General features: G+C 35.1%; 1 protein-coding gene across 1 annotated transcript in view; it reads left to right on the plus strand.

Annotated features, from left to right (window-relative positions):
• Positions 1-271: 271 nt before the first annotated feature.
• LOC122140978 (solute carrier family 35 member F2-like) overlaps positions 272-13646 on the plus strand; it is an 81647-nt gene continuing 68272 nt past the window's right edge. The window contains exon 1 of the mRNA XM_042746548.1: positions 272-381. Within this exon, the coding sequence (XP_042602482.1) occupies positions 272-381 (110 nt within the window). The remainder of the gene's footprint in view (positions 382-13646) is intronic.

Genomic DNA, 13646 nt, shown 5'->3' on the forward strand with positions numbered 1-13646 from the left:
CCGGCGTTCAGAAAATGCGCACCGAAACACCGGGAAACATCTGCTCAGAAAGCAAACAGGAGAACAGGTGCAACATCGCGCATGAATCTGTAACATCCAGTGACTTCTAGGAGCCCCCAGCATCCCTCCTCCTCCAGCACTTACTGGAGATACATACACCTGTTTGTTTATTCTCACCTGCAATATGGAGAGCTGGAGCTGCTCGGAATAACCAAAGCCTCAGGAATGATCACTGCTTACTGACTGACGGCTTCAGTTTTCAGCTTTAAAGATGATGCCCGAGCACCAGAACCATGTTGTCACCACTATCGAGACCATTCCATCAGAGACAGTCACCGCATCACCATCGCTGCTTCAGAGGATGAAGAAAGTGTTTAACAGGTAAGAGAAACTACTGGAAATATCCTGTCAGGATGTGTTTGGATTTGCTCCTCCACGCCAGCAGACATCAATTCAACTTTGTCATGCTAGGCACATTTATTAAGATGTTTATTTTGCATTCGCACCTGGTTTGCTCAATCATGTTTACAACAGAGAAGACTGAAGCAATCTGTTCTTATGCACACATTCGAGTTCCCAACAGTGCATCCAGTTGTGATGTTTGTAATGGCTGTTCCAAACTATATTTCTATTTTTATCTATAGATAGGTGAAGCAAGTACTGTTTTTATATTCATGAGCCATGCGCAGGTTTCTTTGTTCTGTCGTACTATTTATTTGGACAGAGATGTAGGAAATATTAATCTTCTAATGTCAGTTACTGTCATTTCCTAAATTGATTCCTACAAAACATCCCTCTCATGTTGTTCCTCGGTCAGTGAGCATCACCGATTGTCTTTTTGTAAAAGTCAGGATTCACTTGTGATGTGTGTGTCCATGCTGGCACCAGAGGAATTTTCTCTTGAAATCCTGTCACAGAAAACCTGTTGTGTATAATTTGGTCCAATAAAACTAAAATCGGAAACTCGGGCTGAAAATCTTCTCTCAAAAATGAACTAATACTCCCAAATTTTGGTTTAATGTGGGAGTCAGTGTCAGAAATGAACTTTTACTCTTCAGTTTTTTACCTTTATAAATGCATATATCTTTAGTCAAATTTTTGGTCTTTTGCATCAAAACCCATCATATTAGCACAAAATTTGCATCAAAGCGATACTCCACCCCAAAAATGAAAATTTTGTCATTAATCACTTACCTCCATGCCGTTCCAAACCCGTAAAAGCTTTGTTCGTCTTCGGAACACAATTTAAGACATTTTGAATGAAAAAAGGGAGGCTTGAGACTGTCCCATAGACAGCAGAGTAAAATACACTGTCAAGGTCCAGGAAAGTATGAAAAGCATCGTCAGAATACTCCATCTGCCATCAGTGATTCAACCGTAATGTTATGAAGCGACGGGAATACTTTTTGTACACGAAGAAAACAAAAATAACTTTATTCAACAATTCCTCTCCTCTGTCTCTCCAAATCTGCGTAGCTCCATTTTGGCAATTCTGAGCTGTATGCAGGTGGCTTACGCTCTTCTGTATCAGCCGCACCTCAAGGATACATTTTCTACCTGTATTTACGCTGTGGTTTGAAAGAAAACAGCACATCAGCGCAGCGCGGCTCACAAAGAAGAGTGTACTACGTACTGCTCAGATTCGCCAAAATGGCGCTACGCTGATTTGGAGAGACACAGAAGAGAGTAATTGTTGAATAAAGCCGTTATTTTTGTTTTCTTCATGTACAAAAAGTATTCTCGTCGCTTCAGAATGTTACGGTTGAACCACTGATGGCAGATGGACTATTCTGACGATGCTTTTCATACTTTCCTGAACCTTGACACTGTTATTTATTTGGCAGTCTATGGGACAGTCTCAAGCCTCCCGATTTTCATCCAAAATATCATAAACTGAGTTCCGTTTACGGGTTTGGAACGACATGGGGGTAAGTGAATAATGTCAGAATTTTCATTTTGGGGTGGAATATCCGTTTAAAGACTGTGAAATGACAGCTACAGGCCAATACACCGAAAAAAATCAACCTTTTCAACTGCTAGTAAGAAATTAAAAGCAACACACTGAATTAAATGTGAGTTTTTCAAGTAGAAAGTCTGAAGTTGTATTTTCTAGTAAAGCAATTAAGTAGTCTTTATTTACAACTTCAAAAATTCAGCGTCTGCAGTCGCCGAATCCATTACTAATTGAATCTAGAAAAGAATATAAATAGGACTTCAAAAAAAAAAATATATATATACATAGATTTTTCAGAGTTTAATTATGTACTTTATGTTGTTTGTTAGATAAAGGATAGAAAGCATTTTTTGTTTAGTTTTTTTTGTCTCAAGCCCTTGTTGATTTTTGATCGTAATTGGGATGTTCTAACTTTAAACGTGCCAGAAGCGTTCTTCTGACTTGTTGGAGTTGTTTTGTCTGGTAATTTGTTTGTCCGTGTGTGTAAAGGTATCCGGAAGGGAGGGTTTAGCTGCTCCAGTTGTGTGTGGGGTTATGCAGAGAGGATGACAGCTGGTAGTCCTAGGTCAGATCATGAGTCAGGCTGCCCACTCTTTCTCTCTCTTTACCATCTGCTGGTCCTTTTTATCCCCGCCACTTGCCTTTATCTCCCAGAACAATGTCCCAGGAGGTGGAATCTGTGCAGCAGCAGATCGGATTGCACGCTGGGTGCTTCAGTGCCCATTGTGAACCTGCCAAAAGTGAAATCTGTTCTTAGGGTGAAAGTGAGGCATGTTCTTACTGAGGAATCTTTTAATAAGCTGGATGCCACTGTATAGAAATGAACATTTTTAGTGCCGCATCACTATTTCTAACTCATCCCACAAAGTTTGTGCTACAGGTCAAATTAAGTGGGCATATATAGTATATTGAAACCAAAATATCATATTTTGGTTTTGAGACCTGGGGATGAGATCTTTCAACTAACTTTATAATGCAATCAATACTGAGGTGAGTTTCTGGATCCTGGCAGTATTTGCCTATTCACATATATTCTTTATGATACACTTGATACACCTACATAATGTGCATGTTTCATTATTTGTGTTTCTATAATCAGAGAGCATCATGAGCTTGGTCTGATCCATCATGCTTAATGTTCTCTTTGTCTGTCCTCCTTTCCAAAGCCTGGTAATTGAAACGCTTGTTTGGATGAAGACGGTCATACTTATTTATGGGATTTGAAGTCATATTGTATTTGTGGTTGCTTAAAGCAATGCAATATAAAGCTTAATTAGAGGAAAGATTCAGATTGCATTAATAACCCTCAAGGTTGTTTTGCCCTGGATTATTGTCTTACATTTAGATAGTAACCACTTAAAGGAGTAGCTCACTCAAAAAGTAAAATGTCCATAATGTTGTTCGAAACTTTTGTGCTTTTTGGAGCTAGAGAGCATCTGGTAATGCTTGCATTGCAAGAGCAGCATAATAATTTTACAAAAATGTTTAATCCATGCCACAAAAAAAAAAAAAAAAAAAAAAAAAAAAACAGCATATGGGTTTTGGACAAAACGAGGGTGAGTAAATAATGACAAAACTTTCTCTCTTTTTTTTTGTGCTGTAAACTATCCCTTTAAACTTGTACCAAGGGTAAGCCTGCCACGTTACTGCTTTTCTCAGTGTGCAATGGGGTTGTGGAAACAATGTGACATAATAAGATATAAAATATACAAAAAATGCATTTTTTTTTGGAGGGAAAGCGGTTCTTTTCTCTGACACATGGATAGTGAGGACAGCTAAGCTAAATCTAATCAAGTTTCATCTGTAGAAAAACCCATGAGGTTCAGACGGCACAGGAAGATTTGCTTAAGATATCTTTCTTGCATTACAGCTAATAATGTTTGCAAATGGATAGAAGTTGTTTTAGGGGGAAATTGCTAATGTTTTACAATGGATTATATTTCTTTGAAATTGATCTGCCCAGCTAGTTCTGTGGCATATGGAGGGGATGGGCTTCTTGGTAAAAAGATAAAGGGATAGTTCACCCGAAAATCAAAATTCTGTCATCATTTACTCACCCTCAAGTCGCTCCAAAACGGTATGAATTTCTTTCTTCTGCTGAACACAGCAGAAAATCGTTTTTGGTTCCTATTGACTTCCATAGTATTTTTTAGTATTTTTTCCACCCATACTATGGAAGGTTAAAGGTACCAGCAACTGTTTGGTTACCCACATTCATCAAAAGTTATGTAAAAAAACTCAAACTTTTGAACTAATTCAGCAGTCATTTTCCACTTTTCTTAACTCTAATACTAAAATAATAACACGTATTCATTGTTTTCGGTGTTAATCTGCTTAATATATTTTTATATAAGAAAAAAACTAATGCTTAAATGTTTCAGATTTTGCTGCTGAAACAAAGATCTCAACCTTTTAGACAGCATTGAATGCTTACAGCCTGACTACAGCAACCACATGGTAGGTTATTTGAAAGTATATATATAATCAGAAACCTTGGTACAAGATTGTTTTTTTTATTATTTTTTTTTATCAAATATCCACTTTGAACCTGGCAAGTTCATCTAGTCATATGCACTTGAGTTTTCCACATTGTCAGAGTTGTTAAGACGTAATGTAATCCTCGAAGAAGGTGGCTCCTTTTCTTAGCAACCCAGGAGACAATGCATGGAATGTTCATGGCTCATTGGGGAGCGGGTGGGCTGATGTTATTGTTCTGGTGCACCCAAACCATTCACATGGCTGCGTGGACTTCTTAGGTCTAACAACGCAACTTTGTTTCATTTCCTGTGGCACCATTACTGCTCAGCCGACAGCTGAAATCATGTGAAATGTTAAATGAAACGTGCCATTCATCCCTCTGAGGCTTGAAGGTGGAATCCTCTGAAAGGTGTTACAAAGTATCTTTTTGATTTGGATCTTCATTCTAAGAAATGATTCTAAATTATGATTAATCGGATAAGCTCCAAAATTGAATTACAGTACAAACAAATCATTTTATATGACACGCTTTTATTAGCGAGCTTTGGAAGAAAATTCCTATATATATATAGGAAAAATGAATTTTTGCTTAAAACCTAGAACTCATTGATCCAGTATTTCTCCTTTCAGAATAACAGTGGAGCGGATCTGATGATTTCTGCTCCCAGAATGGCTATTCCGGGGCCTTGTGCCACAATGTAATTGGCTGTTTAATCATGTGGCGGTAATCAGGTCAGAGAAACTCACATGGCTTGACTTGGCAGGGGCTGTTAAAATTGAGTTAACATTCAGTCTCCATTATGAAATTCTCCCGATAATGAGCCTCATAGTTTTGTTTGCAGCTTAATGCCCATTTATTGCTTTGTGTAACATTTATGAGCAATTTAATCCAGGCGTCTTAATCAGCTTTATTTCGGCATAGAAGGACACTCTTTAACTCCTTCCTCTGTGCAGTTTAATGTATTTATTTCACTTTTTGGCGAGGAGGATGATGTGAGCAGAATGATGTATTTAGTATGATTATGCACTTATAATGATTATGTTTCCTATTTGTGATCATTTACTTAACCTTGTTGCAGATCTTGTGTTGGAGTTGTTTTGTCTGGTAATTTGTTTGTCCGTGTGTGTAAAGGAATATAAATCTAAACATGTAAATACATGTAAATATTTTCTAAATATATACTGTATGTGTATGTCTTTATATAAACATAATAAATATACACAGTACACACACACACACACACACACACACACACATATATATAAAGTAAACTTTTATTTTGGATACAATCACAATTAATCATTGCCCAGCACTAACTATGCTCACCAGTTTGTTAAAAATACAGTAAATATATAATAATTGTATAAATATATATTTTTAGTTATTGCCATATTGCCATTGCCATTCAAAAAAACTGTTTTCTATTTTAATATATTTTAAAATGCAGTTAATTCTGTGATGCAAAGCTACATTTTTAGCAGCCATTACTACACACACAAAAAAAAAAAAAAAAAAAAAATTATTCAAAAAAATCTTTATTGTTTTTAAAAATCTTTATTTCATTACAAAAAGTAAATTTTTCGTAAAATTTATATTTCTATGTCTTACTATGTCTTCAATTAAGTTCCATTAACATGAATATCATGAGGCTGTGCATACATATTTATGACTGGCTTTCTTTTTCCTTTGCTGTGTTCATGGGTGGTCTAAGAATAATCAAATATCACACACTCCCATCATCAACTGAGGAGAGCGGAAAATGTCTGAAAATTTTGCCATTTCCAAACTCAGCAGTTGGTTTCTCCAGTAAATATTTTGGAGCGCTGGAGTTGTGTGTGTGTGTGTCAGCAATGTGTTTTGCTCAGACATGTCAACACCTGATTGTGCTTAGAGGTGACACTGAAGTTGGCTTTTGACAATACGGCCAAATCGATCATAATTAAAAAAAAAAAATTAAAGAAAAATCCGTTCCTCTCAATTAATTGCCTCTCACAGCATTGCAGCAAAGTCAAATATCATCATTCACTTGATGTCTGATTCCCTCCAGTGAAACGTGATTAATCGAGGTGAATTCAGGAGTGAAGCCTCATGTGTCAGTCTGCCGGTGAATGAAGGACACCCAGGATTCAATTTGTCTCAGCATGTGCCACTGGGAAGCAGGTGCTTTGATAGGATGAAGAATCTTAGTGTGCTTCATCTTGAAATTTCTACTCATGTTGCCCAACTCAAAAACAACGGCATGCACTGTCACATATTTTAATGGGACATATCATACTCTTTTGTAGCAGAACCTGAATTTATATTGTTAATCAAGGTTTCGTGCTCCTAAAAACAAAGTTTTAGTTTAACATCTCCATTTTCACCCTCCTTCTGACTGTTTTTGCTACTTTGGTGTTAGCCCAGTAAAGCCTGACATATGAAATAATGGTCAGATTTTTTTTTCGATCTTTTGAAATAAAACTAGTTTTTTTATGTACTGTGAAACATAGTGTAACCTTCAAAACTGACAACTTCCCAAGACCATTTATTGAAATGGCACAGAATTCATCAACACATGTCACTGATGACCGTCTGGTCTGATCTCAGCAGTTTGTGTGGCACATTTCAGCACAGATTGTTTTGTGAACTTGTCGAAATATGCAGGTTTTGCCAAGAGAGACATCTTAAAGGGATAGTTCAGCCAAAAATGAAAATTCTGTCAACATTTTCTCATCCTCAAGTTGTTCCAAATGTTGTATGACTTTTTTTTAAGAATGTTGGTAATCAAACAGTTGTGGGTATCCATTGATTTACTTTGTACAGAAAAAATACTATTGAAGACAATAAACTGTTTGGTTACCAATGTCCTTCATTTACATTTATGCATTTAGCAGACACTTTTATCCAAAGCGACTTACAGTGCATTCAGGCTATACATTTTATTTTATTTTTTTACCTAACATGTGTTCTCCTGGGAATCGAACCCACAACCTTTTGCACTGTTAACGCAATGCTCTACCACTGAGCCACAGGAACACTAAAATATCACTCTTCAAAAAAAAATAAACTCATATAAGTTTGGAATGATATATGGGTTAGTAAATGATGAAAACTTTAATTTTTTGTTTAATTATAAGATCAGAGAAAGACTGGAAAATGGTTTTTGGCACAATCAGAGAAAGATGGTTTTTTGGCACAACTAAATTAGACTAACGTTATAAGCTGACTTCAGTGGAAAAATTAAAAACATGACCTATTTAATTTTATGAATATTAAGGAATTTATTTTAAAATATTGATTGACCTTTCTGCTTTATGCTAATTTGTGTTGATTCAGTGCAACATAACAGTTCAGTGTTTCTTGAAGCACAGATTTTCCTGTTTGTCTTGTTTTTTGTTTTTTTTTGGATCGCACTCTGTGTCCCGAGAATTTCTTTTTATCCTAATGAAAACAGTTCTCCGGTCATTTCAAGCTGCCGAAGCAGAGCCTCGGAAACGGCACCTAAGAGATTAAAGAGAGAAGGAAAGACTCAGGTATTTATCATGTCTTAGGGGTTAATTAAAGGGCTGGACCGTCCCAGTTTGTCTTGACACAAGGATTTCATGTTCATTTCCTTGTGCTGAAATGGAACACGCTCTCCATTTCCTGTCCCCTAGTGTCCAATAAACAGATATTACGACAAAGTCATTTCAGTGCCATTAGTCAATATCCGCCACTGATACCATCAAAGTGTGTCAGATAACACACTGTCAATGCAATAAGGATCTGTAAAATCAAATTCAGAGTGTATACTGATACTCTAATAAACTAACGCCCAGTTTTCGGGATATTGCATATCAAGGTGTTTCTTCAGATACAGGCACTTTTATGCCCTAGGGTTGATATGTATTTAAATTATAGTTTTGTATCCTTGTTCCAGACTTTCAATCTGAAAAACAACTGGTGTAGAAACTAAATAAAAGGAAAAAATAACAATATAATAACAAGGAAATAGCAAGGAAATAGCAATTAATACATTGCATTAAACATCATTTTTAAGTAGAAGACTAAAAGTATTTTCTTGTTATGCATACTTCAATAATCTTTGTTTTATTTACTTCAAAATAAACCTGTATAATAACTGTTTAACTTAAGTAAAATAATTGTTACAGTGGAAAATGTATAAAAATATTATTACTTCTTATCACTTCTTCAAATATTTTTTGTATAAATAAATTGTGATCATCTAAACAAAATGTAAATAATAATTAAAATTATAGTCAGAGAAAAAAATTTGACCAGGGGCTCATCAGGTAATCACAAGCGAGACAATGGGTGCTTCAGAGAGGGAACAAAATGTCAAAAACAAAAAGTGGATCCCATTGCAAAACACATTAAAATAAAAATAAAACAAATTTTTTTTAATTCAAAGTACTTTACATAAAAAAATGAAAAATAATAATAACAATAAAATCAAAGAATACAAATTAACTTAAAACAGTTAAGAATAAAACTACGAGGATACATAAAATATAGTGCAATTAAATAAAAGTGTGAAAATATTTATTTAAAATCCTACCTATGAAATTAGTCTAGTTTTTTTTAATATTTAAAATGTCATTTCCATTACTGACATTTCCACCACAAAATGAACAATACATTGGAGATATGGTGGAAATGATATTTCAGCAAAAGTGCCTTCTGTGATGCCATTAATTAGACAACTTGAAAAGTGTTTATCAGTAAAGAGTTTTTTTTTTTTTAAAGTCCAAAGGGCCAAAAGTGCCCATAGCTTGGATGAGACTAAAGATTTTATGGCAGACACATTTGAGTGTTTCTATCAGCTTTGAAAACACCCTGCCAAGTTGAGTCTCCCAGGAAATTCTGAGATCAGAGTCAAAGGTCATTATAGAGAGGATGTGTCCCTGAAGATGGCAGGAGTCCAATTTTCCAGCCCTGTTCGACCATTTAGCGGTGTCTTCCTGACTGCCAAGGAGTGATGTAAGGCAAGGAGCATCCGCACATAATCAAGGCATTGATCGCACTGGGGCTGTTTGAACATTTTCTCCACACCTCCAGCGGCCATGCAGACTAAGGGCCAGTTTTACTAAACAGGGCAAATTAGCGCGAGAGCGCAATTCCAAAACAGCGCCGATGGCCGTGGAAATTTCTGTGGGTGATTTACTAACAACTGCCCAAATTAAAGAACACAGACCCAACATCTAATTTACATATCGACCAACGCAATATCCCAAGCGCAGCGCAAATTAGCATAGTTGCAAATAAAGAATAAAGAAGCCACAGTATGTTGAAAAGAACCAGAGGCCAAAAAATAAAGGTTTGCAAGAAGTTTTGATAGAGCTGGTATTGTGTGACTCCTAGTTGGGGGTTCCAAGTCGTCTTTTATTTCCTGAAGCAAATTAAAAATAACATGGCTTGGCAAATTATATGTTTGGACAATGTGCTCTTCTTGCGTTCTAAATTACGGAGCCCCACACATGGCATGCAGGAAAAAAATACTAGGTTAAATTGTGTGCACGATTTACTATTTTGTGTTCCTAATTTGCTAAATCATGCACACAATTTATAAATCGAGAGAAAAAGTAATCGTGTGCATGTTTTAGTACATCGCGGGAAACGAATTAGTAAATCGTGCACACAATTAATTTATTTTTTCTTGCATGTCATGTGGGGGGCTCTGTACTAAATAATTTAATATGTATGGGAAAAAATCCTCCCCCTTCTACCACGCGCACTTTGTTCTCTGCGGTGCCTCCTGCTACCAACAATATTTGCAACCATTTCAAGCGCAAAATAGTTTAAGACATGCTTTATTTTGGCGTTAAAAAAATGGCGCAAATACCACTAATTTGACTAGCGTAAATCTTGTTGCGTGATTCATACTCTCCTCTTATAAATTTTGCGTCTGAAATGGAAACTCCTTACAAATGCATATTCCGTAAGGTCAGGCACAAAAATAACTGTCTATGCCTTTTCAGTGCTAATTCATAACTGCACGTCTTTTGTAAAACCTGACAGTAGTCTAACACCAAAAGATGGTTTGCGCTGGCGCAAGCTGTTAGTAAAACTGGCCCTAGATGTTCACACTGGAAGAACACAAAATGCTTTTCTGTGGATCTTTTCAATGACAAAATGAAAGCAAAGGATTGTTTATGTCTCTATACTATTAACATATTGCAGTATTTATTGATAATATTCTTTGATCTATTGAATACTCTAGATTATTTGGATATGTTGCAAAATATATGCAACACTGTGTCCTAACGAGATGCAATAAAGCACTGTGTGAGTGTGAGAAAGCTAAAATTGCTGTGAATTTTTGACCAGTTGTGACCGCACTTTTTTTTTTTTTTTTTTGGGCTGTGTTGCAACAGTATGCTAATTTATCAATCTTTCTACACTATGTAGTATGCATATTGTGCACAAATGTACATTTTCTGAATGCATGGAGTACTGTGGATGGAAGGATAGAATATTGTGCATTATAAAACAAAGCACACAGTGCAGAATAATATAACCCACAATGCAATAATGAATGAACCAGAAAAAATTAAAACACCAACAGCTTCATTTTGACTCATTTGACAGCCAAAAATTAAAACATTTAACATAAAATAGATTTATAAATTCCTCTTTATTCCTTCATATAAAATTCTTGATTTTGCCCCTAGATAACCTAATTTTACAAAATAATATGTTTAAATATGTTAATTTTTTCATATAATATTCTATTTAAATATATTTAGTATATTTACATGATTTCATATATTTCATGATATACATATATTATATTTGATATATTTAAAATATAATAATCTATAGATTTATTGTATTTCTATAATATTATTATATTTAAAAATAATATTACAATATATTTAATATATTTATATTATAATATATTTTTAAATTATATTTCTAGAATTGTGTGAATGTATGTGTATGTATATGTGTAATGTGTAATTGTGACATGCCATATTTTACTTTCAGTAGTTTTTAAAAAAAAGTGGTTTGTTTTTAGGATCAACTAGTTTTTATTAAATGAGTGTCATCCAAGATAGATAGCTAACATACTGCACGTTTACCTTCTTAGTATTTGATAAATCGACGCATCCAACTCAAATATCATGTCACGCAATGAAAGACCTGAGGAGCTTTTCAATACATATACTGCTCTCTTTATGTCATTAGTCACATTTTACTCTGGATTCTGATGTTTAAACTCATCACCGGCCCTGAGAGTTTTCCCAAGATGCCCTTAGCATGCACAGACACCTCTTAGCATGCACACTGAGCACTCCAGACTCTGCTAGCCACGTCCCAGCAGAGCAGCTAAGCTAGGCTAAGCAGAGCGGGGCCGTGAACGTGGCTTCACTGATGAACAGGGATATCGGGGCAGAACAAGGGGGTCGGATCATTGACTTGTGGGAACTCATTAGCCCACCTGGCAAACCTTAAACTACATTATTATTCTTCTGTGGTTTTTCTCCTTAGCCTTGATGCCTCTGATGGAACGGGTCCATATACTCCCATCACTGGTTAATGAGGTTTAGGCTTGACTAACTGGGTCAGGCTTCAGGAGCCACAGCTTAAGACCGTCATCTGCTCTCAGGAGTAAATGTGAAAGAGTCCCTCAAAGTATAGATTAAGAGAATAAGACTGAAGACTAGGAAGAGGGGAAAAAGAAAGAAGAGGAAAATTGGAGAGCAGAAAAAAAAGTAGATGTTGGAAGAGGAAGATTTAAAAAACATATAATTATGCTATTTTCTGCAATTCACCTCTGATTTAGTTTGTTTACCAACCTGTCTTTAAATTTAGCATCATATACTACACTAAAAAATGTGTTTAAACAATTTTCACTCAGAAAAGACTAGTAACTTTCACAAATAATTACAAAGAAAAAGAAAAAAAGACCAACAGAAAGACTGAAACAGAATTAGAAAGCCTGAAATTGTCCAGTAATTTTTATTTTACATTTTTGAAAAATAATTTTTTAGGGTGTATGAGTAATGTTTATTCTTATGACAAATTTCTTGGTTTACTAGTCACTCTGATTAAAAGTATATGTTAATTAATAAATGTAGTGTAAATTACTATTCATTGGTATTAGAATGGCCGTAAAATAATTGGTTAATATTTTTCTGCCCATGCATCAAAAAAGGAAGCAAAAATATATTTTGATTAAACATTATGAATATATTTTAGAATAATGTCCATCATTATTCCTCATGAATCAGAAATTTAATGGAGCCTGAATTTAATTTGATTTACTGAAGCTGAAATGCATTTATTGTTAAAAATACTTAATAAGGCAAGATACAATGAGTGAATAGGGTTAAAATTTTCAACTATCAGATAATGTCATACTTCTCCATTTGATTAATCACAGTACATTAACACAATTGTTTTGTATTGCAAGTTTTCTGAAATGATATATTTAAATATGCACATGCAATACTTTCTAATTAAATATGCACTCATTTGCATATATTTTCAAAAATATGAATACTTGATAAAGACATTTAGTTGAGATGGTGTTAAAGGTTTTACAGAGGGAAAATATATATATTTGCATCACTCCATAAATCTAAAAATACTGTTAACTGCCAGAAAAAAAAAATCACCATGTTTTTCGGAAATAAAATGTACAATTCAGAGAAGTGAACAAACCTCTCTATAAAAACCATCAGAATAAAATGAAATTTTATGAAAATAAAATAAACATTTAAACATGTACTTTGGATTTTTTTTGTTTTTACATGTAGAAATTACTATAACTAATCCATCTGTAGCTTGATTTACTTGAATGTAGCCAGAAGATTGGATAAGTGTTGTGATTTTGGTTTGAGATTGAAAAATAGTGGAAAACCGGTTTGAAAACAGTCATTATTTTTGCAATTCCATTTGGAGATGCTCATGGAGCAGAAATGACACACTTCACCTTTAAAGAAAGAAACTGTTAAAGGAAGAAGGAGTGAGTGAGGCATTAGCCCCTCACCCTCTTGTTCAATAAGACATGCTGTGCACATGCTTCATGAATAGATGTGTTTGTGAGGAAGCCATCCTGTGAAGTATCAGCCCTCTCCTTGTGGGGTCACGAATGTGGGAACAAAGAGAGATTCTGTGTATGTGAGCAAGAGGATGTCATCGCACGCAAGAGACATCAGATATGGATATTTTTAGGCTGGAGAACTTTCAGGGAGCCCAAACTTATGCTATTGGTTGATGCTCAAATGG

Source organism: Cyprinus carpio, chromosome B20, assembly GCF_018340385.1.
Source record: "Cyprinus carpio isolate SPL01 chromosome B20, ASM1834038v1, whole genome shotgun sequence".
Lineage (NCBI taxonomy): Eukaryota > Metazoa > Chordata > Actinopteri > Cypriniformes > Cyprinidae > Cyprinus > Cyprinus carpio.